This window comes from Poeciliopsis prolifica, unplaced genomic scaffold (genome assembly GCF_027474105.1).
Source record: "Poeciliopsis prolifica strain line A6 unplaced genomic scaffold, Auburn_PproV2 SCAFFOLD039, whole genome shotgun sequence".
Classification (NCBI taxonomy): domain Eukaryota; kingdom Metazoa; phylum Chordata; class Actinopteri; order Cyprinodontiformes; family Poeciliidae; genus Poeciliopsis; species Poeciliopsis prolifica.
This window is the reverse complement of record NW_026562414.1, coordinates 2,876,996-2,898,017: the sequence shown is the minus strand read 5'-3', so window position 1 is coordinate 2,898,017 and position 21,022 is coordinate 2,876,996. Positions and strand designations below refer to the sequence as shown.

The following is a 21,022-nucleotide window of genomic DNA, read 5'->3' as shown; positions in this document are numbered from 1 at the left end:
TTTTTTTTATTTGATCAATTTTCTCTATTTTTTTTTTCTTGAAAATGTGTAAATTTATAACATAGGATAAGGGTCACAACAAAAAAAGAAAAAGTCGTATTTGAATAAAGTTCTTATATTATGAGAACAAAGTCGTAATAATACAAGAATAAACATATATTGTGAGAAGTTGTAACATGATTTAAGAAGTCATTATGAGAATAAAATTATAATAATATTAGAAAAAAGTCACTTTATAATAAAGTCAAATTGATATGGTAATAAAATCTTTATATTACCAGAATATAGTTGTAATATTAGTAGAATGAAGCAGTAATTTTATGATCATTACGACACCAAAAAAATAAATACAGAATTTGATTTTAAGTCACTCACTCCCATGTGAGCAAGTTACAAATTCATTTCTGTTTATTCTTATAAAATTGGTTAAAAGTCAAAAGACCTCTGGTAAAGTGCATATGAATCAAAAATCTAACTACTTCTTCTCCGATCTGTCTTGGTGGGTCATCCAGACAAGGAGCCCAGCTTGCCTTTGGGGATGCCAGCTCTGTCCATCGTGTTGACCACAGCGAGTTCTGTGTTACTCATCCTGCTCTTAGTGGTGCTGTTTGTCCTCGTACAGCCAAAACTCAAGTCCTTCCATCACAACAGGTAAGATAACCTCCACGTCAAAGCTTTTCTTGTTTGTTTCCTCATACCGCAAAACTAAACTGGTTTCAGACAGTTTAGCCTATGTTTTGTTTGTTATTGAAGAGAGTGTTTTCTAAATCTTATCTAACTACAGTTGTAAAATAACAACTACAGTGTTATTTTGTTCTTGTATGTTGTTAAATTTATAACATTAAAAGGTCCATATGTTTACCTCTTCTGCGCTCTCACCCATTAGTCACATGTTTTGGTTGACTCTTGTTGTGTAACTTAGCTCATGTATGACTTGTTCTGCAAGTTTTCATTTCTGACATTCCAGGCCGATAGAAATGAAAGCATTTTTAAAAGTTAATCTGATCACATTTGACAACTGCATCTGCTGGTGCTCTGTGGTAGAAAAGCCAGGGTGATTTGATTTGATTCTCATTGGCAGTCTTGTTGATTGTGTAATGGACCAGATGGCTTCGTACAGCCCGATAAACAGCCAGCACTAATCACTATGAGATTTTTCTGCATTTGGCAACACGTTAGACCTTCACCCAAAATTGAGTTTCGTATGAGGGACCTATTGTGTAAAATTCATATTTTATACATTTTTATATACATTAAAAAAAAACATGTTTTTTGCCAATAAGTTAATGTTTTTTGGTGTCTGGAAAAGGAGCCTTTTCAAAAACCTCCTGAACTCCAGCATGTTTAGTTTGCTGGTTTTACATCTGTTTGCGCAGTACAATGGCTGCTGGAAAGACAAGTGTTATTGGTTATCCAAGAGGCTTTACTAATGCTTTTCAAAGCTGCATGGTTGTATAATTGTAATAATTTTTGTCTGCAAAAGGCTCAAAATAGGCACAAGTGAGCAGACCACAATCTCATTATCTAAAAATGCATTGAACATGTTTTGCATAACCCATAGGAAGCGTAATATGTCAGATTTATATTACTTTGCCGATATTTGGTTTAGCATTAATTGTTAAATTATTCTGTGTTGTGTTTGGTCATTAGGAGGGAGCAGGGCGTCTCAGGCCAGACCAGCTCCATCGTGGTGGAGGGCGTCCAGGTGTCCCTGCCTTCCTACGAAGAGGCAGTATATGGAAGTAGCGGACCCTGTGGTATATCTGGTCCTCCTCCTTCTCCACCACCGGCTGCAGCTTCACCAGAGTCGCGGGTCCCCATTGTGCTCTCCGAGGGGCTTCCTCAAGGAGCTGCAGGGGGCCAAAGCTCCAGCAGGAGCAGCCAACACAGAGAATTAGACTTCTGTCTCCCATCAACCTCTTCCTCCTCCTTCTCCTCCCGCCGTCAAGCAGAGACGGTGTTGGTCCATCAGGCCCCCTCATCCTCCTCCTGCTCTTCTTCGACTCCATGGGCTCGAGAGCACCTCGCGGGTGCTTGGGCGGGCCCCCTACCTCTCCGTAGAGACTCTGAGAGCAGCGACCAGCACAGTCTGCTTTCAGTCACCTCTGTAGATGAGTTTGCTGATGGTAAGAGGAAAATCTTCAAAAACCTTTTACGAATATGACTTAATGATTGCATTGTTTACATTTTCTGTTTCACTGATTTTTATTTACATATGTTATAAATATTCATACCCCTTGAATTTAGCATTTTATTTATGCTTGTCCACTTTTTAGCAGCAACCCTTCACATCTGTGCACATCTAGACACTAAATGTGACACTATATGAAAATATTTTTATAAAATTTTAAAGACAAATTGTTTGTCAAGTTTGACTGATCAAATTTTTGGTTTTTGAAGATTTTATTTTTGGAAGAGCTGACTTTTATTTATTTTTTTTAAATCAATGCACCACTTGGGTTACCATAGTTCATAGTGATGTCAACACACACACAAGGCGGCCATCTTGTTTGACAGATGTGTTTTTCAGCTTCTGTTTATTCGAACTTTGAATTCAGGTCAACTCTATGACGGAGTTTATGTAAGGCCACAATTTTTTTCTTCTTTTTTCCCCCTTTCAATTATGAGAATAAAGGCATAATATATTAAGAATACAAATATTATTTTTATAATGACTCAGCACCAAAAATAATTACACTTTTCTTCTTGTTTTTTACGTAATTTTAAGACTTTCTGGTAAAAGTTATTTTGCTAAAATTATAAGTATAATCTCGTACTTAATAATCCGCGAAGGATTGATTGAAATAAAAAACACTTTTTGAAAACGTCTTCTGTCATTTGTAATTTCTCTTTTGGAAAAATACAAAACATAAAAATTAAGAAATTGGATCTGGTATGAAAAAATCTGAGATTACATTTTTACCCTACCCTACTTTCAAATGTTTCTTGGTGCAAAAAAAAAGTTAAGTCACACAATAAGAAATGCAACAATTAATGTCATAACCTGCACAGAGGATACAGAGGATAGCAGAAACACAGTCTGTAACAGAAACATGCAAAGCTGGAAGTGAAAACATTGCTGTGCACAAACTGATGCAGAGTTTTGCACCAAAGTTGATGGAACAACCTTCGCTCTTCTCTCATATGACTCCTCTGTTCCCCTGCAGATATCCCTCTGTTGAAGGAAGCATGAAGCCTGCAGCCCGCTATCAGCAACAGCATCAGCAGCAGCAGCTCCTTCCTCTATCTGTCGCTGCTGTCCGGAACTGACCGTGGCTGTCTATTTACGTCCCCACAACTCCCCTCTGTCGACTGAGCAACCAGCAGAGAAGTGATTAGAACAATGCTCAACCTCCTACTGCAGCCTCTTCTGCTATTACTGTTTTCAAGCGAAACCATCAACCAGTACCAATACTACAATATAAGCAATGATGGAGCCCACCGGATCCAAATACTGGTTGAACCTGAGCAAAGGCCAGATGCATTAAGTGGAACCCAGTTGACCTAAATCCTGTAGATCCTGTGAATAAGAGTGAAAAATTACTTATTGGGTCAGGATTGTTTGTCATAGGTTGCGTGTTACCATGCACTTGCCTCTCGTCCAGTGTAGTTATCTGTACCTCCACTGCAAATAGTTTTTCTTTTCTTTTTTTTTTCTTTTCTTTTCAGCAAAGGATATAGTCTCATCAGTTCTGATTGGAATCTCTGTTGATACAAAAAAAAAAGTTTGATTAACTTGTGATTTTTGGCTCAGAACCGTCTTCCCGCTGTAATTGAAAAGTCGTGAGTCACGCCTGACTTTTTGCGGCCCTCTTCTGCGAATGCTGCATGTTCTTTTTCAGTTCACTGCTGAACGACGCATTTCCTTCTCTCTCTCTGTTCACTGCCGCTGTCTAGCAAATGGATTAGCTGGAGTGACAACCGTGTCACAAAAGCTAAAAGCAGCGCGCGGCGTTTCATTAAGCACCATATCACAGCTATAAAAAGCCCTGCTTCTTTATTTTCCGCCGCCAGCTGCAGCCGTATCTAGAGGCCACTGCTTCTGCTGCATGAGTGGGATTGATTGTTGTTTTGGCTGCACATCTTACACTTCTTGTACAGGGGAGAGTGGTAGCTTGGTTTTCTGCCTGAGCTGAAGTGAGACGCCTGTTATGATCGGACAGCTGGCTAAACTTTTTAAGTTTCCTATCGTTTAATTTTTTTTTCCTCACTGTATTTATTGTTTGCGTGTGACTGTTTGCTTTGAGTTGCCGAATCAGAGTGTGTATGTGTGTGTATTTCTTGTGTAGCCAGGCAGGAGAGAACATGTCCAGATATGGTAGGCCTTGATGCAGCCCTTTTCCTGGTTTGCTTGTCCTCAAGTTGAGGACAATGTCCCAGTCTTTCACCATAGGAAAACATCCCTCCCATCGCTTAAAAAAAATGTCACATGAACAAACCAGCTTCACTTGTGGCATTGAGTTTGCAACACAATAAGGGTGTTATTCATCCACTCCGAAGCTAGAATACGGCTGCAGAACTTCACTCTCCTTCTCTTCACCCGTTTTCCTGCCGAACTAAAGACTCTCCACTTTTGAGAATTGTGGAAACAAACTGCAACTGGTTGCAGTGAAATAAAGAAAATAAGAAGAAAAGGCTTTTCTAGATAGCAATATATCCCCTTGTATCTCCCTCACCATACTCACTCACTCACTCTTAATGCCTAGTGCAAATTAAAGGGAGAAAACGCGTCCTTCTGTTCGAAGTCATCATCTGTTTTCATTCCCACTAGAAAAGCTTTGAGCTGGTCACCCTGGAAACAGCATGGCTCGGACAAACCCTGACAATTACTTTTTGAAACACACAGACACACACGAGCCGTCTAAATAGCTGTTCTAGTTTTTATTTGGCTTTTTTTTTTTCTGTCATTGTCAGCGGCTACATTATTCATGCAAACAAAATGTTGCCTTAGATTTGTACATTTTCTTTTCATTTAATATGTATAATCTTAAACCTCCAAATTGATTGCTTTACAGTTTTTGCAACTTGTTGTTTTCCCAATTGCCTTACTCTATTCTTTTTCTATTCTATGCATAAAACAGTCTTTATTTATCAATACGTTTACTTCTGTTGTGGGCACAACTAGGCGAATGTCTGTCCCTTTCTGTTCTCCCCACTGTTTTTCCAGCTACTGTGATGAAAATTGACATTGACAATGAGCCTGAAATCACCTATATTTCATTACCTTTTTGGTTTCTTTTGCTGCAAGGCGTCAAGTTTTAAGACGACTGAAGGAAAAAAAATTGTTCTAAAGAAGCCCTGTTGTACGGTGTTGATTCCCTAGAAATAACAGGTTCAAATTACCCATCTGGACTCTTTAATTTCAATGCTTTAAGCTTTTTTTCTCTCTGAACATGGCAGTGGGTGTGAAGATAGTAATTTAATATTTGTATAAAGTTTAATTTAATTTTACAGTGTGTATATAACTTTCTAATTAAAGCTTTCTTTTAAATGTGGAAGAAGGTGTGAACTTTGTTCAATGTCCTCCTTATTTCTGTTTATGATGCACTGAATGTTAAGGAAATATTCTTGCAAACCTTTTTATATTGACAGTTTTAGACTAGTTTTAAATGAATGCATGCTTAAGTTTTGAAAGTGTGTCATGCGGGCATGGTTGCAAATAACTTTTTTACATTTTTCTATGTTATGGCTACAAATTTAAGCCAATTTGAGCTAATTTGAGATTTTTTTTGCAGTTTTAGGAGGAACGCTGCATGATTTACAAACAGTTTGAATATCTGAAAAGTGGAACATAATGGACCACTATGATCATCCTCATTACAAGATTGTTATACAAAAGCTTTGTTGTTAGTCAGAGGCTTTAACACAATATCTGTAAGACAGACTGCTCTTGGAGATCTTGCCCACAGCCATCACCATTTGCATCAGCTCTACAAAGAAACATGGATATTATGAGTTACGACATGCAGTGTTTTTTCAGTTGAACTGAATGTCTGATGTCAACCAATCTACTCTCAAAAAAGGGGAATGAACTACATACAAACGCATGACACACTTTTAAAGTTTTGACTACAAAACAATGTTTGAAAATTGTGTTATCTTTCACATAAATCCCTCTTAACTTAATAATAAGAAATACTTGAATGTGTTGGGTAAATCCAAGTACACTCAAGCAGCTAAGTGTCCGTCGCATGTTTTCCTTCAATAAATTCATAAATCATTTGCGAATTTATTACGGAATTTATTATGGTTATCTTTAACCATAATATGGTTAAAGATTTATTTTTATAGCACTGTCGCTATACTTTCAGTTTTGTGAGTCTAAAAAACGCAGTTCATTTTTCTTAGTCTACTATTAAGGTGTTAAAAAATATTTCTTTCGATGTTCATCACACCTTTTGTCTTAAAAACGCAAGCAGTCATTGTTTGATTAAACACAGTAGTGTGTCAGTGACCCCCAGTGGTCAAAAACGTAAGTACATCAGACGTGTTTATGACGCCACATTCGGAAACGTTCGGAATCCGTTTCGGGTTTGTTCGTGTTCTGCAGTCTGTGCTTTCGCTCTAGGTCACGTGAGGCCTTTTCTTTAAAAAGACTCCGCCCTGTAACAGCAGCGGCACCATTTTGTTTCATCTTGCATTACAGTCGACGGTTGAGGGGATAGAAAGAAAAAAATAAAATAAGAAAGAATAGGTCTGCAATCTTCCTGCGGTAGGTACATAAAGCTATATTTATATTTTCACTATAACAATTCTGGATAAGCGGTATAAATAGTTTCAGCTGTTATTTTGATGCATTAGCTAGTAACACAGTTAAGGCCGTTGACTAGCATAAGCAGGGCATTTGCTAACGGAAAAAAAATGCTTATAACATCTTCTGGTTGCAGCAAATTAAACTAAAACTGTCGACATGAGCGGATGTCGTATCTTCATCGGCCGCCTGAGCCCGTCGGCCCGAGAGAAGGATGTGGAGCGGTTTTTTAAAGGATACGGCCGCATTCGGGACATTGACCTAAAGAGAGGCTTCGGCTTCGTGGTGAGTCACCGCAGGAGAAAGTAGGTCACGGTGAAATTACTGTCTGTGAACCGGAGAGCATCTAATCCAAGTGGGGTTAAATTATTCCAGAGATTTCCGCCATATAAACCTAACGTTTGACTGCAGAGGGAGTGATTTTTGCACCTCTTATTGAATTTTCAATGAGAAAAAGGAAAGGATGCCCCCGCCCCCTCTCCACACCTCACCATGCTTCTCTGCTAGCCTGAGCAAGCACCAACCCGACATTTCGCATGAGTCTGAAGCAACATTAATGTACGCCTTGCGGGCAAGTTGAGCAATTAAAAACATCAGTTTTGCAAGCAATGATTTACTCAAACATGCATGTGGTAGAATACCAATGTTGCAAGAGTAAGATGTTGAGGTTCCATAGCTCTTTTATGAATGCCTTTTTGTGTTTTTTAGGAGTTTGATGATCCCAGAGATGCTGAAGATGCTGTGTATGAACTCGATGGCAAAGAGTTGTGTAATGAAAGGTGAGATTTTCCTGATTTAAGTTAATGCACTTACTGGACTCGGTTCTGTTTACACACTGTTCTTTCAGGCCGTATTAGTTCTTTGTTTCTGCACAGATGGGATAGCCACAAACCTGGAGGTTCAAAGTTTCCCTCAGAAAAATTTCCAAGCCCTGTGCTCAGGGCACTTGGGCATGTTTTTGAGTTGAAAATGTTTAAAGTTGACAGGAAATTTTAAAATATCACTTGATAATGATGTGTTATTGGAAGATTAACTATGAAGTCTTAAAAAATGCAAACATAATTTTTTTCATTAAAATAAACATGCAATGATGCTGGTGGGGGGACTAGTAAAGCCTGGTGACCCGCCAGGCTTATAATACTCTGGGCAAAACCCTAATGTGTATTTTATAGGGTTTTATATACATAGCTGCAAGTAATGTAGGAAAAAGGCAAGAAAATGATTGTTTGTACAAATAAAACCTGCTTAAAATCTTTAAACACTTGAATTCCAAATTATTTGTTTACAAGGTTTACAAATTGCTCGATTTCTATTAAAAGTGAACAGTTAAAAGTGGAAGTTTTGTAAAAAGTGTGCTATCTAATGTTGGAAAACCTACATTTGGAAAGTATTATTTAAAGTGGAAATCAGATGTTTTCATAAAAATACTTGCATGTTTTTTGTCCCTGTCTGACATTAAATCAGACTGAACTTCTCTGACTGAACATTTTAGGGTAGTTACTATTTGTAAGACATAACATTTTATTATATTTTAGTTTATCCTGTCTTTGCTGTAGAATGTCTTATATTTTAGACATTAGTAGCAGTGTTACCATATAATAGTGAATTGAAACTCTTTGTTCTTTTATAACCTTTTTTTTTAACTCCAAAGTTTGGTGCTGGAAGAGTGCTTGAACCTTACTGTAGGGAAAAATGTACAAACCCTGAAAATGTCTACTGTTTTATCAGCAGTTGCAATACTAACAAAACCTTCCCTTATGAACCGCAGGGTCACCATTGAGCATGCTCGTGTGCGTCTGCGGGGGGGCCGCGGGCGAGGAGGCGGCGGCGGTGGAGGACGTTTCTCTGACCGCTACGGTAGAGGTTCCCAAAACAGTCGGAGGTAAAGACAGGCTTCCTGTTGTTTCTGTTTTAGTGTTTGTTTTTCGGAGTTTGTATGGGTGTGAGAAATCCATTCAAACAGCACAACTTTGTAATAAAGTCCAATTTAACGCTTGGATCAATCGCCAAAACTTGGAAAGCATTATTTACAGTTGACACCATATATTTTCATACTCCTTAAGACAGTTTGAAGTTAAAGCAGACGAAACTTGCTTCAGGTTATTTCTATATGCTAAATGTAGCCCTGTCACAGTAAACAACAAATCAATTAATCGCACAATAAAAGAAAAGAAACTCAATCATTTTAATATGCTTGATTTAGCATCTTTCTCTTTTTTCTCTCTTTTTACCAAAATCTGAATGAGAAAAGTCTTCAGTCTGGTGTTTTGGTCTCAACTATCCCTGTGTTTGAAAGATAATTTTGTTTACAGAGACATTCTTTGAGAATGTGTTCTTGCATAATTACTATTATATTACTTGAAAATGTTCTCAAAACAACGTTCTCCTTTATCGCAATAATTTCTAAGGCAATTTATCGTCCAGCTAAATTTATTGCAACAGGCTTTGCTAAACGCCAGAAAATCTTGTGTGAACATATTTAAATTTCATTTATTGTTCCTAATGGCTCACTTATTTATGTGTAATTGAAATAAAGGGTGGCTTGTATTTTATGTTAAACAATATTTTTGAGATCAGGGGAAATTTTGTTTAAATGTTTTGTTCTCTAAATAGATTTGAAGTGTCTGAGACATTTAAAAAAATTTAAAGTCGTAATGAATGCAATGTTATTAATGTTAAGTAAATAAATATGTTAAGTTTATTTGATGACGACAAATAAACTGTATTTTTAATAAACGATATATTTAAGATATTAGGAAAAAGATTCATAGTAATGGTAAAATAAATAAATGATAATAAATTAGATTTTCTTGTTCTTTTGCATTGTTTTTGTATAAAACATGGAAAGTGAAATGGAAAGTGCTTGAATTTTACTGTGAAAATTAAAATTATTTTTGCGAACGTATTTAAATTATTATTATATTATTTTTTTACTCCCAGCTTCATTTTATTTGTAATAAAATAAAGCGTTTCTTTTTTATATAAAAAATATTTTTTATATATCTTACAAATGTTTTATATTTTTTTCCTTCCTCCTTTTTGTTCTTATTTCTTTTTTCATTTCCTCCTAGCCGAAACCCTCCTCCGATGCGCACTGAGAACCGTCTGATTGTGGAAAACTTGTCCTCTCGCGTCAGCTGGCAGGTTAGTATTTCTTTTAAATGTATAATTTTTCACAAATATATCACCACTTGCATTTATTTAATTCCAACAATACACATTGTTTAACAATTGGCTGCTAAAAACCAACTTTATAAAATGTATTTGTATTATCAGACGTAGCCAATTGAGTTGGTTTCAGTAATTGTAATTGTTTCAGAATTGAATGATAGTTTTTAAATGCAGTTTTAGCTAAACACAAAGCAACAAAACACCAAATTTGTTCATGTTGTCACATTTTAACCAATTCTCCACCCCTTTATTTGCCAGCTTGACTGTTGTGTCATGTGGAAGAGCTCGCTTATGGTGGAGTTAACCCCTTCTGGGTCCTTCAGTCTGGGTTGAGCCTGTGCTGTCAGCCAGTGTGTCCTACTCCTAGTTGATGCCTGCTGGTCATGTGAGCGCTCGCTCCACACTAGAGGCGCTGGCGGCCCTTCGCTCGCTCGCACCGCCTGCTGTGTGGTTGAGGGCGAGAGAGAGAGGAAACAGAGTTGGCAGAGAGAAAGCAGAGGAGAGAGCGAAAGTCGATGGTGGTGGCGTATTGATCGATGGTTCGTTAATTTGAGGGGCTTCGATCGATCGATATCCCCCCTTCCTTCCTCCCCCCGTGGTGTCCCCCGCACATCGTGAGAGAGAGAGGGTGTGAGTTCCTCCCAGGGGCCCGTGGATAAAATCTGCTGTAATCCTGGTAATGGTGGGCTCGGAGAGCCTGCGGCCCACCCCAAAGGGTATCGCTCTCAGGTAGTAGTTTCCTCTCTTCCACCCTGTTCACTCTCTTTACTGAGGTGGGGTGCCGAGACGGGGGCGGTCCCGGCGCCCGGCACCACCCGTACCCTCCTTGTCGGGGGGGGGAAAGGGACTCTTGGTGCCAGATGCTGCAGCCCAGTTGAAGAAGATGATGATCATCTGTGTAGTTTTAAAGGAGCGATGAGCTCACAGATCTCAATGTTGCTGTAAGAAACTGACCTTGTGCTGCAGTGATCCCTGACAGAAAGGGGCTTACATCAAAACAAACACATTATTATTGTTGTTGTTTTTTTTTGTTTTCTAAAACCAATCCTGTTAGGAGCACTGAGTCGGTGAACAGCCATTGAGTTTCTAGGACTCATCCTCTGTAATTGCTGTAGTCTGTAGATTTCAGAATCTAACTATCTCTCCCTTTGGGTAAATCAGTGCAGTTAATATCTGAGCCTGTTCTTGTTGCTCGCCGCGCCCCTCCGAAAACTGACCTGAGTTTGCGTGTGTAGGACCTGAAGGATTTCATGAGACAAGCTGGAGAGGTGACATTCGCAGACGCACATCGCCCAAAACTCAACGAAGGGTAAGACAGGGTGCCGACAAGAAAGGGAGGGAATTTATCCAGAAAAACTTGCAATAAGAATTTTAATTTATTTTTGACCTGGACAATAAATCAATAACATTATGTAAACATAGTTAAAATTGTATTTTTGTTAGCATTTTCTTCACACGATGATGATTTCTTGCCATCTTAAGGCCAGGCAGTAAATCAATAGCCATATGTAATGACAGACAAGTGATCAATATCAATAGCGGATGTATCTGATAGCTTACATTTTCTTTTCTTTCTTCTTTTTTCAGGGTGGTTGAGTTTGCCTCTCATAGTGATCTGAAAAATGCCCTTGAAAAACTGTCTGGAAAGGAAATCAATGGAAGGAAAATCAAACTTATTGAAGCTTCCAAAAAGAGGTGAGTTTCCTGCATCAAATTGTGAATTGAAACTTGCTGTAAGAGTTTGAAAACATTCCTTGGAAAGGTCATAAATTTGTCCAAACTGTGAGTATTTATTCTAGCTCTAAATGTGAGATTTCCCTTTCAGTTGTCATCATTTTTCCATCATAATCGTCTTATTTCTGCTTTTTTAGGTCGAGAAGCCGTTCCCGTTCGGACAGCTCGTCCCGCTCGCGCTCCCGTTCCCGTTCCCGCGGCCGCTCCCAGTCCCGCTCCCCCAGACGTTCCCGGAGCCCCGCCAAGGCCCACCACCGCTCCCGCTCCCGCAGCGGCACGCCGGCGCACGGCGCCTCCTCGCCCAGCCCCAAATCAAAGGACCCCAAACGCTCGTCCAAAAACAGCAAATCAGTAACGCCGTCCTCGCCGCCGCCGGCTCAGAGGTCGTCCAGATCCCGCTCTCGTTCAAGATCCCGTTCACGCTCCCGTTCTCGCTCCAGATCACCACGATCCCGCTCTCCTTCTACTGACAGTCAACGCTAAACTGGTTTAAAAATAAAAAAGTAACTAGAAAACTCCCGATGCCTCCTGGGAAAGCGAAGAGATGAGGTTTCTTTACAGATTTTCGTCTCCTTTTTGGATTGTTCTTGTGACTGTCCTCAAGTTATTTTTTACCAACCAGGCGCATCTGAAACAATTAGCTGTCGTTTTTCCATTATTAATTGGCAGGATTTTCCCAGAATGCTTTTGAACTCGGAGTGACGCCTCACATCTAATCTGCTTATACACGTGTTATAACACAGCAGTACAGTTTTTCAAAGTGAGCCACCATAAACCTGGCTGAATTATGGGACCCGGTCATCACATCTTTTTTTTTTCTTTTTTTTTTCCTTCCTTCAGAATTTTTTTTTTTTGTTTTTTGTTTTCCATCCAACCTCACATAAAACATGCTTGAAACTAAAATACAAAACACAAATTTTCTTTTCATTGGCAGCTTCCCTTCCAGGCTCACAACTGTACAGCTGCAGATTATTCCACTGGTTTATAACCTGTATATTCTCTTCATGTATGCTCGTTTTTTGTTTTTTTTTTATTATGTCTTTTGTACAGAGGCAAAACTCTTGAGGATGAAGCTAACCCTTCAGTTGCTCTCTGTGAGCAATGATGTTGCTTATTGGAGTGATATTTCTTAAATTGGGGATTTATGTACATACTGCAGCCTTCTGCTAAGTGTTGAGACGTGTACATGTTACCGCTAGGGTACTCTGACAGACGTTACTGTGTGTGTACATATAGACATGAATCTGAGGGAAAAAGTTTTTTGTTTTTTGTTCTTTTGTACATGAGGATTTTTATTTTCAGTGAAGATAGATGTTTGTATGGTGCATTGAAAATAGACTTGATGAATAAATCGATTTTAATAAACCATAAGTTTAGTCTTTAATATGCCTTTATGACACTCATCCACTTGTTTAAAGTGATATTTTTTATTTGGGGGATGCGGTGGTCATGCAGTCCCTTCAGAAATCTCCTTCAGCTTCTCCTCTGTCGACGTCAGCTGGTACGAACCTGTTGATCAGTAAATTATTTTATTAATTAAAGGAAGCATGCATATTTCTAGAGCTTTAATTAAAAAAATACATAAAATAACTCCTGAAATGGTTGTTAAGGTTGTTAATCTGAAGTTTGCTTCCCTGAAATCTGTATTATTGAATTTTTTCTTAATTATTTCAGCCAAACTTTCTTGTCTAAAGAGCAAAATTATTCTTTCAGTTCTGGACATAAAACAGGAAATGATGAAACACCAACAAGTAGCTAAAAATAACATGTACCAAAATGAAGTACTTTGGGAATTTTAATTTATTTTAATGGTAATTTCAGTGTAAGATACAAATGTGAAACTCCTAGTTTCACATCTGAAGGGAAATTTTTTTCCCAGTGTTTTTGATTTTCTTCAGACATAGAAAAATTTTTTCTAGGATTTCTTTTTTTCTAGGTGATTGGTTGTAATTTTCTCCAAATGCAAAGTTATTTGGGAAGTTCGTCACCAGTATTGATCTATATATCGTACATGATATCACAATATTTTTACCTGCAAGAGTTTTACAGCAGAAGGAAGGACTGGATATTTCTGAGTTGCTTTTTCATCTGTCTGCCATATTGAATTTAACAAATATTTTCTTGCACCTGCAGTGGACGGCCAGTTGTTGGCAGAGTATTGCATGATGCACTGTTGTCCACTTCAGTGGTCTGTGTGCATTGATGTAAAAATCCACAAGAAAATGGCTTTTAGGAAGCTGTCCACTCCTGATAGAGTTAATTATAAATATGTAAAGAAATGGAACCAGTGCTATTCCCATCTTCAGAAGGTGATAAATTATAGATAAAGCTACTATAAAAGCATAATTTTTTAAAAATTCATCTTCAGTGGGCCTCACCTTTTCTTTTTCCTGTGAACCAGAGGTAACACCTGAACAGAACGACGAGCAGCGCCGCCTCGGCCACCTGGAAGAACCCCAAGACTAACGGGAACAGGTACATGGGTCCGATCACAGCGGGGGGGAAGGCCACCTTCACTATGGCGGCGCACAGTTGGATGTTCTGACAGCCAGTCTCCATAGCAACAGTCCTCCGCTCTCTGAGGGGCGAGGGCGGATCGATGCATAAGTCATGAACGAATATAGAGAAACGCTCACGGTTCTATGCTTGTGACGCAGAATCAGGATTCACACAAACCTGAAGTTTAGGATTTTCTGTACTAGACCAACACAAATGAGTGAATAATTTTAAATTGGAGGAAGAATTCACAAATTATAATCTGCAGAACCTGGTCTGCATTGGTATTCAGCCACCATGACTCAATGCCTTTCACTGGTACATGCAGATTTTTCCCATAAGAGAAATAGAGATGTTTGCCTCTATTAAGGAATTATTCAAACGAGCTCCCATCTCTTGCTGAAAATTAATTAGTCAGTTTTGTTGTATTTCAAATGAACTAAGATATTTGCATTAGAAACCAGACCAAAAATGCTTGGTAAGATTTTGTATTTTTGCAGCGTATTGTGCACTAAAACCAGTTTCACTGCTTGCTCAGGTTGGTGACACAAACATAACGCCATAGAAGTGCATTTTATGACCGAAACTGCCAGAGAAGGTGGCGAGGTTGTTCATAATTTGACTACGTCAATAAGTCAATTGACTATGGATTTTGATCTGTGTAGTAAGTGTCCTGATGATAGGAGAAAGGAGGTCAGTATTATGCAGAAAAGTTGCCTAAATATGACTCATGCAATTATGCTATGAAGTTACCAGTTTGTGAAACCATTTGATTCATGCATCATTGTGCTTCTTTGTATTGCTGGCTTTCAGACATGTGACCCAGATGACGCACAAAATTCAGGTGGAGGTCAGAAAGTGGATTTCTGTGGTTCAAAATGGATCACAGCGAGTAGATAACGTCCTGATGTAGGTTAAACATTCTACAGAAAACCCATTAAAAACAATGTTTGACCAAGCCAGGGCATAAACTAATAAATCTTACCTTCAATATGACTGCTTGTCTTTCTAAATAACTTCCCAGTAAAATATCTGAAAATACAATTTAAGCAATGTGATCGTTACCTGTTAGAAACTGGGCTTGTTAGTTTTTGCACCTCTTGTTTTTAGCTGTAGATTGTTGACACACTTTCCTCTGTAAGTTTTTTAAGATTAACTCCCTTGTAACCAACTGGCTTTGGAGAACCAAAATAACGTCCATCTTTCTCTCTATTAGAACAGTTGGACCAACCGTGCATGACACAGAGACTTCAGGCGTTATGAAGTTGGATCAACAGAAGTAATTTACTTCCTGACCTCCATCTGCACTGCGTGACGTCGGTGCTACGTCACGCCCTAACATAAAGCCACCAGAAAATAAAATACCGTTGAGTACTTACGGCTGCGGGAGCCTAAAGACCCAGGAGATGATGTAACCAAAGACGTATCCAATCAGGGGCATGAGGGTGGCGATGGCCATGAGAGGAGGCGAGAACATGTAAAGGAGGGAGCTTCCAATTTCAACGATGGAAATGATGCAGATGACAAGAACGGAAATCATTAAAACACTGAGGCCCACCTGAAAACGACAGAAACAAGAAATGGACCAGACTTGCAAATTGCAAATTTCTTCTGCTTCCAATAGGAGTGGCTTCTTTTAAAGGGTTCTTGAGTAACGCTGCACTCTTTTACACTCATTTGGAACCAATGAGTGTACCTGAAAGAAAAATATGAAAAAACTAGAATAAATTTTTTCCACATTGATTCGACCGACCTTTGTGATTATCTTTGAGTACTGCGGCCGGAAGTGGTTGATGAGGATGCCGGCTCCGCAAGGTACCAGGATCACAAGCAGGGATGTGATGATGCCCACATACGGCACCGCTTTCTGCAGGTTGGAGAAGCCGTGGCAGTACAGGTAGAGCAGCAGCGGCATCATGGCCAGAGCCAGCAGCGTGGAGCAGGAGGTCATCACAATGCTGAAGGGACAAAAAAATAATAATTTCAATGTTTGGAAAGGCTTTTCCATCTTCATTATTTATCTGTATTTAATATATGTAGGCTGGATGTAACTCATTTATAAAAAAGAGCGGTTCATCAACCTGCACTTCTCTAATCCTGACACTAAACACAGTTTTATTAAATTCAGATCAATTAATCACATAATGGTAAGATAAAAAAAAGAAATAAAACATTACCTACTTTTTTTTATCACAAATGGACAACTTTTTACAAGTCTGAATAAAGAAAAAAAAACTTTATATAATCAGCAGCATAAATACAATGAAAGTTGAAAGTTTGTTGTGCCTGCCTAATTTTACTTGTAATGAACAGTAAATCCTCTAGGGGCCGCCAGTGAGGTAAATAATGCAGGTTTTGTTTTGTCAGGTCAATCAGGTGAACTTTCAGCCTGGTAACAGTCAGACGGTTTTTGGTCTCCATAACATTACACAATGGACTCAGTCGTCGTTTTTTATTCCCACTAGTTATGACGGTACAGTATGTTCTCTTGGACAGTAAAAGAATAAGCAAGGGTTTGATGTGCGCATATAAACACAATAAAGCTGAAACTGCTCTGAAGGAACGCAGCAGTTTAAGCAAACTGCTTTTCCTTTAGCATATGTTTTCCATTTTATTATCATTATTATTGTAAGTGGAAAATGGAATTTAAAGTTTTTTTCCCACCATTTTGACTTTATTGTTGAAATTCTTCTATGTTAATAATAATAATAATAATAGTCTTTCGTCCATACTTTGACAATAAACGGTCATTTTAGTTCACAGAAACCATTCCCCACTTGTTATTAAATGAGCAGTATAATGTAATCAACATTTTTGAGTTATAATGTTATTCCCTCATCAGAAACACACTTGGTATTTCATGCGTGCAAGAGGCCTTGGTGGAGGGACAGAGGTGCAACTCCTTCAGACTAGCCAGCAGCAATTAGCAAACAACTTGTGGAAGTACACGACAGCAGAGCTCATTATAGACCCCTTTTAACAACCACTTAATCATTCACCATGTTGGATGTTCGAGGTGAGAGATGGGAGAATTGAACAGAGTGACTTAAATTGTTTTTGCCAGTTTATTTATGGTTTCTACTTGTTCTAGTCGAGGTGATTTGTAACACACCTGGTTGGGGGATCATAGAGGTATTTACAAAAGCTTCTGATAGCTAGCTTAGAAACCAACTATCCCTCCTCCCTCCTGATGTGTTGATCAAAGTAGGTAATTGCCTGAATTCACACCACATGATTTATGTCACTGTGTCATAAACGGTTTTCTCTTTACGGCGTTGATGCTAACCGGTATTCCAGACACGCTGAGCTACATGACGGTGCAGTCATGCAGACCTGTTTATGCAGCACCCCATCTCCATTTTTAAAGTGAAAGCAACTAAATATAAGTGATATTACAAATGTCTGTTTAAGGGAGTGCATCGGTTTTCGAGAGCGTGTCGTTTTGACTTCCTCAAGCCGGAGTTTCAGAAAGAGCAGGAGTTTTTATTTGCTCTCCTGAACATGTCTGTGTACCTGAGGTTCATGTCTCCCTTTATAGCCAGAGCCAGCATGTTGGACAGGGCTCCTCCAGGACAGCAGCCGCAGATCAGAATCACCACAGCTGCGGCTTCAGGCACCTGGAACCCCTGCAACACAACGACACAGGGAATATGAGGAACATATCAAGGCGAGTCGCATTAATAAGAATGTCAGTAGCTCAGTTGATGTCCTGCAGGTCATTCAGATCAATGTATCAGTAATCAAGGTACTAGATATTTATGAACGCCGCCAGCCTTGAATATTTGAAAGTTTTTCTATTCTTTTCTATTTTTTTTTCGTTTTGTTTTAGTGAGGCTTTTATTCTCAGCTTTTGCAGGTTTGAACCAATTTCCAAATGTGGTGAAAATGTATTTATTGAATGAACAGATTTAAATCTGCTGTACAAACCTTAGTCAAGCAAAACGCTGTTAGAGGCATGATGCCATACTGGGAGAGAATTGCGATTGCCACACCTTTCGGTTTCAGTATGTGACCCTGGAAAGCAGCAGAGAGTAGAAATATTACAGAAATGTGATCAAGAAACTCTTGAAAACACATGGATTCATGTGGATGAGCTGCTTACTTTGATACTGGTCATCTCCATGGTGCATCCCAGTGAAACCATGGCGATAAACAGCACTGTTATCATTATTGTGTTGATGGTTTTGTCCATCACCGGTGACAGAAGAGACGGGTAAAGCAAGCTGGCGTTGGCAGCTGTCAGGTTGGGTGAGAAGCCATCGTTTTTCAGAAAATCTGAATCGGGAAACGGATTTTCTGTGCCACCCATGTCGAGATCCAGGCCTGAAGAACAGATCAAGATGATGAAACAAAGGTATGGTCTCACCTGTCTTCAGAATATTAATTTTGAAACTTTGATGGTTCGTTAAAATGTTAGAACTTCCTCTGTTCCACAAATAGCAAGGCGTTATTATCAGAGTGTAGATGAAGCCAAATTAAGGAAAAAATACCCTAAATGTGACACTTTTTTCAGTCTTTGCTAGAAGCAGACATGTTGCTTTTAGACTGACAGGCAGGATTTTTTCAGCAGTTAAGTTCAGTGATTAAAAAACGCCTCATATGTCAGTTCAGAGTTCACGTTTTATAGTCCTGGAGCCTTTGAACTTATATTCCTTGAGCTGTTCTGAGTCTGATTCTTTCATTATTTAAACACAGATGGATCTCGGCGTTTTGGATGACAATCAAGAAATCCACTAAGGTATGAAGATTTACTTTTCCTTGTGTTGCTGGAAATGAGCTGGAATTGAATTGAAATCTTTCAAACAAAAAAAACTGATAGCATAAGTATGAAATTAGACATAAGTAATGTTTGAGTTAGAATTAGATCAATCCGAATGGTTTAATCCAGACTTTTTAATATGAATAATTAGCTAAAAATACAGCGATATTCAGAAAAAAACAACCACACACAAACTGAAGACATAGAATCTGATAAATCTATCATCAACAAAGAATATGCATCACATGGTGTTTCTATTTATATTTGTTTCTGCCTCCATCTCCAGAACCACATCCTCCCTGCAGGTGCACGCGCACGCTGTGTGCAAACAAATAACTTTCACAGGATTTCTGTTTCTCTCTCATCAAATTAAACAAACATATACAAATATATATATATATAAAAAAAACCCACCAACACAAGAATGTTGTCAAAAGACTTACTGTGCAAGGCTGCAGGTGAAAATTGCACACCTGCTTGAGGAGGTCAGATTGTAGAAAAACTGTGATTTCCTCAGAGACAATCACTCCTCAGCTGGAAGACGTGTTTGTAGCTTTTTGCTTGCCTGTTGGGCAAGACGCTTCCTCTTATCTTCTCCCCTCCTACTTTACTCCTCTCCAGGATTAAGTCAGGTCATTTACTGTGTAATCAATGACTTATTTGAGTCAGTCCATTAAAACATTTTTGTCATAAAAACTGTCATGAAATTAAAATATTTTCTGACAAATGTATAATAAGTGACTCTATGATAAACTTAAAATGGGAGACTATTTACTCATTATACGCTTAAATATAAAATGTTTTTTTGTTTTTTTTACTTTGGAGTTGAAATTTCAGTGCTTATTTCTCTGTTCCCCCTTTTTTCAGGCAGACGATTTTAACTTGAATGTTTTTACTGCAGCACATTGGTTTTGCTTTATTTAAATAATAAATTTAACAGGTATCATTCCTCTTTATCATTTTTAAGTCATCCCTGAAATTCTGATGCACAAGTCCAAGAGTAAACTCTGTTAACGCAATAAAACATCATTATCTGCAGCATTATTCACCAAAAGGACACACCGCTGATGTATTAAAGAAATTATACATACAGTAGGCACACTTAATAGTATTTTAGACCACTGCATTAGGGAATGCATCCAACGAGTTACTTTCCAAACTTTTAACTGTTTTTAAAAACAAGCACTCATTTACTTTTAATCCAGCAAAAATTAATCTGCAGCTTTTGTTTTTGCTAAATTACATTTTTACCTGTTTATTTGTACTTTCACGTAGGTACAGTGCTGGAAACAAACAAACAAAAAACGGATTATTTTGTAAAAACTCAGAAATGTTCCCTCAGAATGTAACTAAGCTATGTGGATGTTAGAGAAAGAGCTATAATGTGACTTATAAACAATTTTCACATTTGACAAACGACCTTCTCTGTGTCTGACAGGCGGGGAACCAGCAGAGGTGGGTCAGGTTTGCCCTGGATATTGTCTTGAAGGCATGACACCAGGTCAAACTGTGGGACAGATTGGTTTCCTCCACACTTGGAGAAGTTTGTGAAGCTATGTTGTGGGTTTTATTCAATTGCAAAGAAATGAACGTTAAGGAGAAGTAATTTGCAAAGTGTGCTCACTTGTCTAAGATTAATTATTTAATTTAAGGTTTGCAGATTAGTTTTGTTTATGCCTGGAATAAAAGTAAAACCAAGATTTACATGCTGAACTCATTAAATATTACTATTTAGTAAATTATTAAAGAGCACAATTTGAGTCTGCTGTAATTTACACGATGTCAGCATAGTTGTCTAATGTCTTAAATATTCAATGTTTGATTGATATCAAATGTTTATTGTTGAGAAGATGCATGTTTGAATGTTATAAAAAAGTTTATTTGAAGACACTGGAATGGGACATTTTAAAGCACTCAGGTTTCAGAGACTGCAGAATAGGAATTGGAGCTCAGGAAAATGTTTGAATAAAACAAAGAGATGCAAACTGGATGACACAGATGACCATCACACCATTGGCGCCGGAAAGGTGGTTCGCCCAGGGCGCCAAACAGGCTGGAACCGCCCCTGTAAGCAATTATGAAGACAAAAAGGAAAATCTACATGGACAAAC

The 21,022-nt window shown here is 38.4% G+C and overlaps 3 protein-coding genes across 5 annotated transcripts in view; 2 read left to right on the top strand and 1 right to left on the bottom strand.

Annotated features, from left to right (window-relative positions):
• Positions 1 to 6,222, top strand: part of susd6 (sushi domain containing 6) — a 31,997-nt gene extending 25,775 nt beyond the window's left edge. Inside the window, exons 5-7 of the mRNA XM_055054178.1 lie at positions 513 to 651; positions 1,651 to 2,126; positions 3,168 to 6,222. Of these exons, the coding sequence (XP_054910153.1) occupies positions 513 to 651; positions 1,651 to 2,126; positions 3,168 to 3,193 (641 nt within the window). The 3' untranslated portion in view covers positions 3,194 to 6,222. The remainder of the gene's footprint in view (positions 1 to 512; positions 652 to 1,650; positions 2,127 to 3,167) is intronic.
• Positions 6,223 to 6,584: 362 nt separating this feature from the next.
• Positions 6,585 to 13,027, top strand: srsf5b (serine and arginine rich splicing factor 5b). Of its 2 annotated transcripts, none has more exons than XM_055054181.1 (8): positions 6,585 to 6,712; positions 6,888 to 7,036; positions 7,460 to 7,530; positions 8,520 to 8,633; positions 9,823 to 9,895; positions 11,158 to 11,231; positions 11,510 to 11,617; positions 11,794 to 13,027. In XM_055054181.1, exons 2-8 carry the CDS (start codon positions 6,911 to 6,913, stop codon positions 12,137 to 12,139), a joined length of 912 nt encoding a protein of 303 aa, XP_054910156.1. In that variant the 5' UTR covers positions 6,585 to 6,712; positions 6,888 to 6,910; the 3' UTR covers positions 12,140 to 13,027. The 2 variants fall into 2 exon arrangements, with proteins under 2 accessions (XP_054910156.1, XP_054910157.1); XM_055054182.1 differs by having other exon boundaries at positions 6,600 to 6,716.
• On the bottom strand, positions 12,626 to 19,444 carry slc10a1 (solute carrier family 10 member 1). Of its 2 annotated transcripts, none has more exons than XM_055054179.1 (8): positions 19,355 to 19,444; positions 18,255 to 18,475; positions 18,080 to 18,166; positions 17,666 to 17,778; positions 15,906 to 16,110; positions 15,532 to 15,710; positions 14,035 to 14,234; positions 12,626 to 13,165 (listed from the first exon to the last, which is right to left on the bottom strand). In XM_055054179.1, exons 2-8 carry the CDS (start codon positions 18,459 to 18,461, stop codon positions 13,104 to 13,106), a joined length of 1,053 nt encoding a protein of 350 aa, XP_054910154.1. In that variant the 5' UTR covers positions 18,462 to 18,475; positions 19,355 to 19,444; the 3' UTR covers positions 12,626 to 13,103. The 2 variants fall into 2 exon arrangements, with proteins under 2 accessions (XP_054910154.1, XP_054910155.1); XM_055054180.1 differs by having other exon boundaries at positions 15,532 to 15,543.
• Positions 19,445 to 21,022: the final 1,578 nt, after the last annotated feature.

Excerpts from the sequence above, each read along its gene's own strand:
- srsf5b (XM_055054181.1), top strand. The coding sequence starts at position 6,911 with ATGAGCGGATGTCGTATCTTCATCGGCCGCCTGAGCCCGTCGGCCCGA. Across the intron at positions 7,531-8,519 it reads AAAGAGTTGTGTAATGAAAG|GGTCACCATTGAGCATGCTC; the intron begins GTGAGATTTTCC and ends TATGAACCGCAG. Across the intron at positions 11,232-11,509 it reads CGCCCAAAACTCAACGAAGG|GGTGGTTGAGTTTGCCTCTC; the intron begins GTAAGACAGGGT and ends TTCTTTTTTCAG.
- slc10a1 (XM_055054179.1), bottom strand. The coding sequence starts at position 18,461 with ATGGGTGGCACAGAAAATCCGTTTCCCGATTCAGATTTTCTGAAAAAC. Across the intron at positions 17,779-18,079 it reads CAGCGTTTTGCTTGACTAAG|GGGTTCCAGGTGCCTGAAGC; the intron begins GTTTGTACAGCA and ends GTTGTGTTGCAG. Across the intron at positions 16,111-17,665 it reads AAGGGAGACATGAACCTCAG|CATTGTGATGACCTCCTGCT; the intron begins GTACACAGACAT and ends TTGTCCCTTCAG.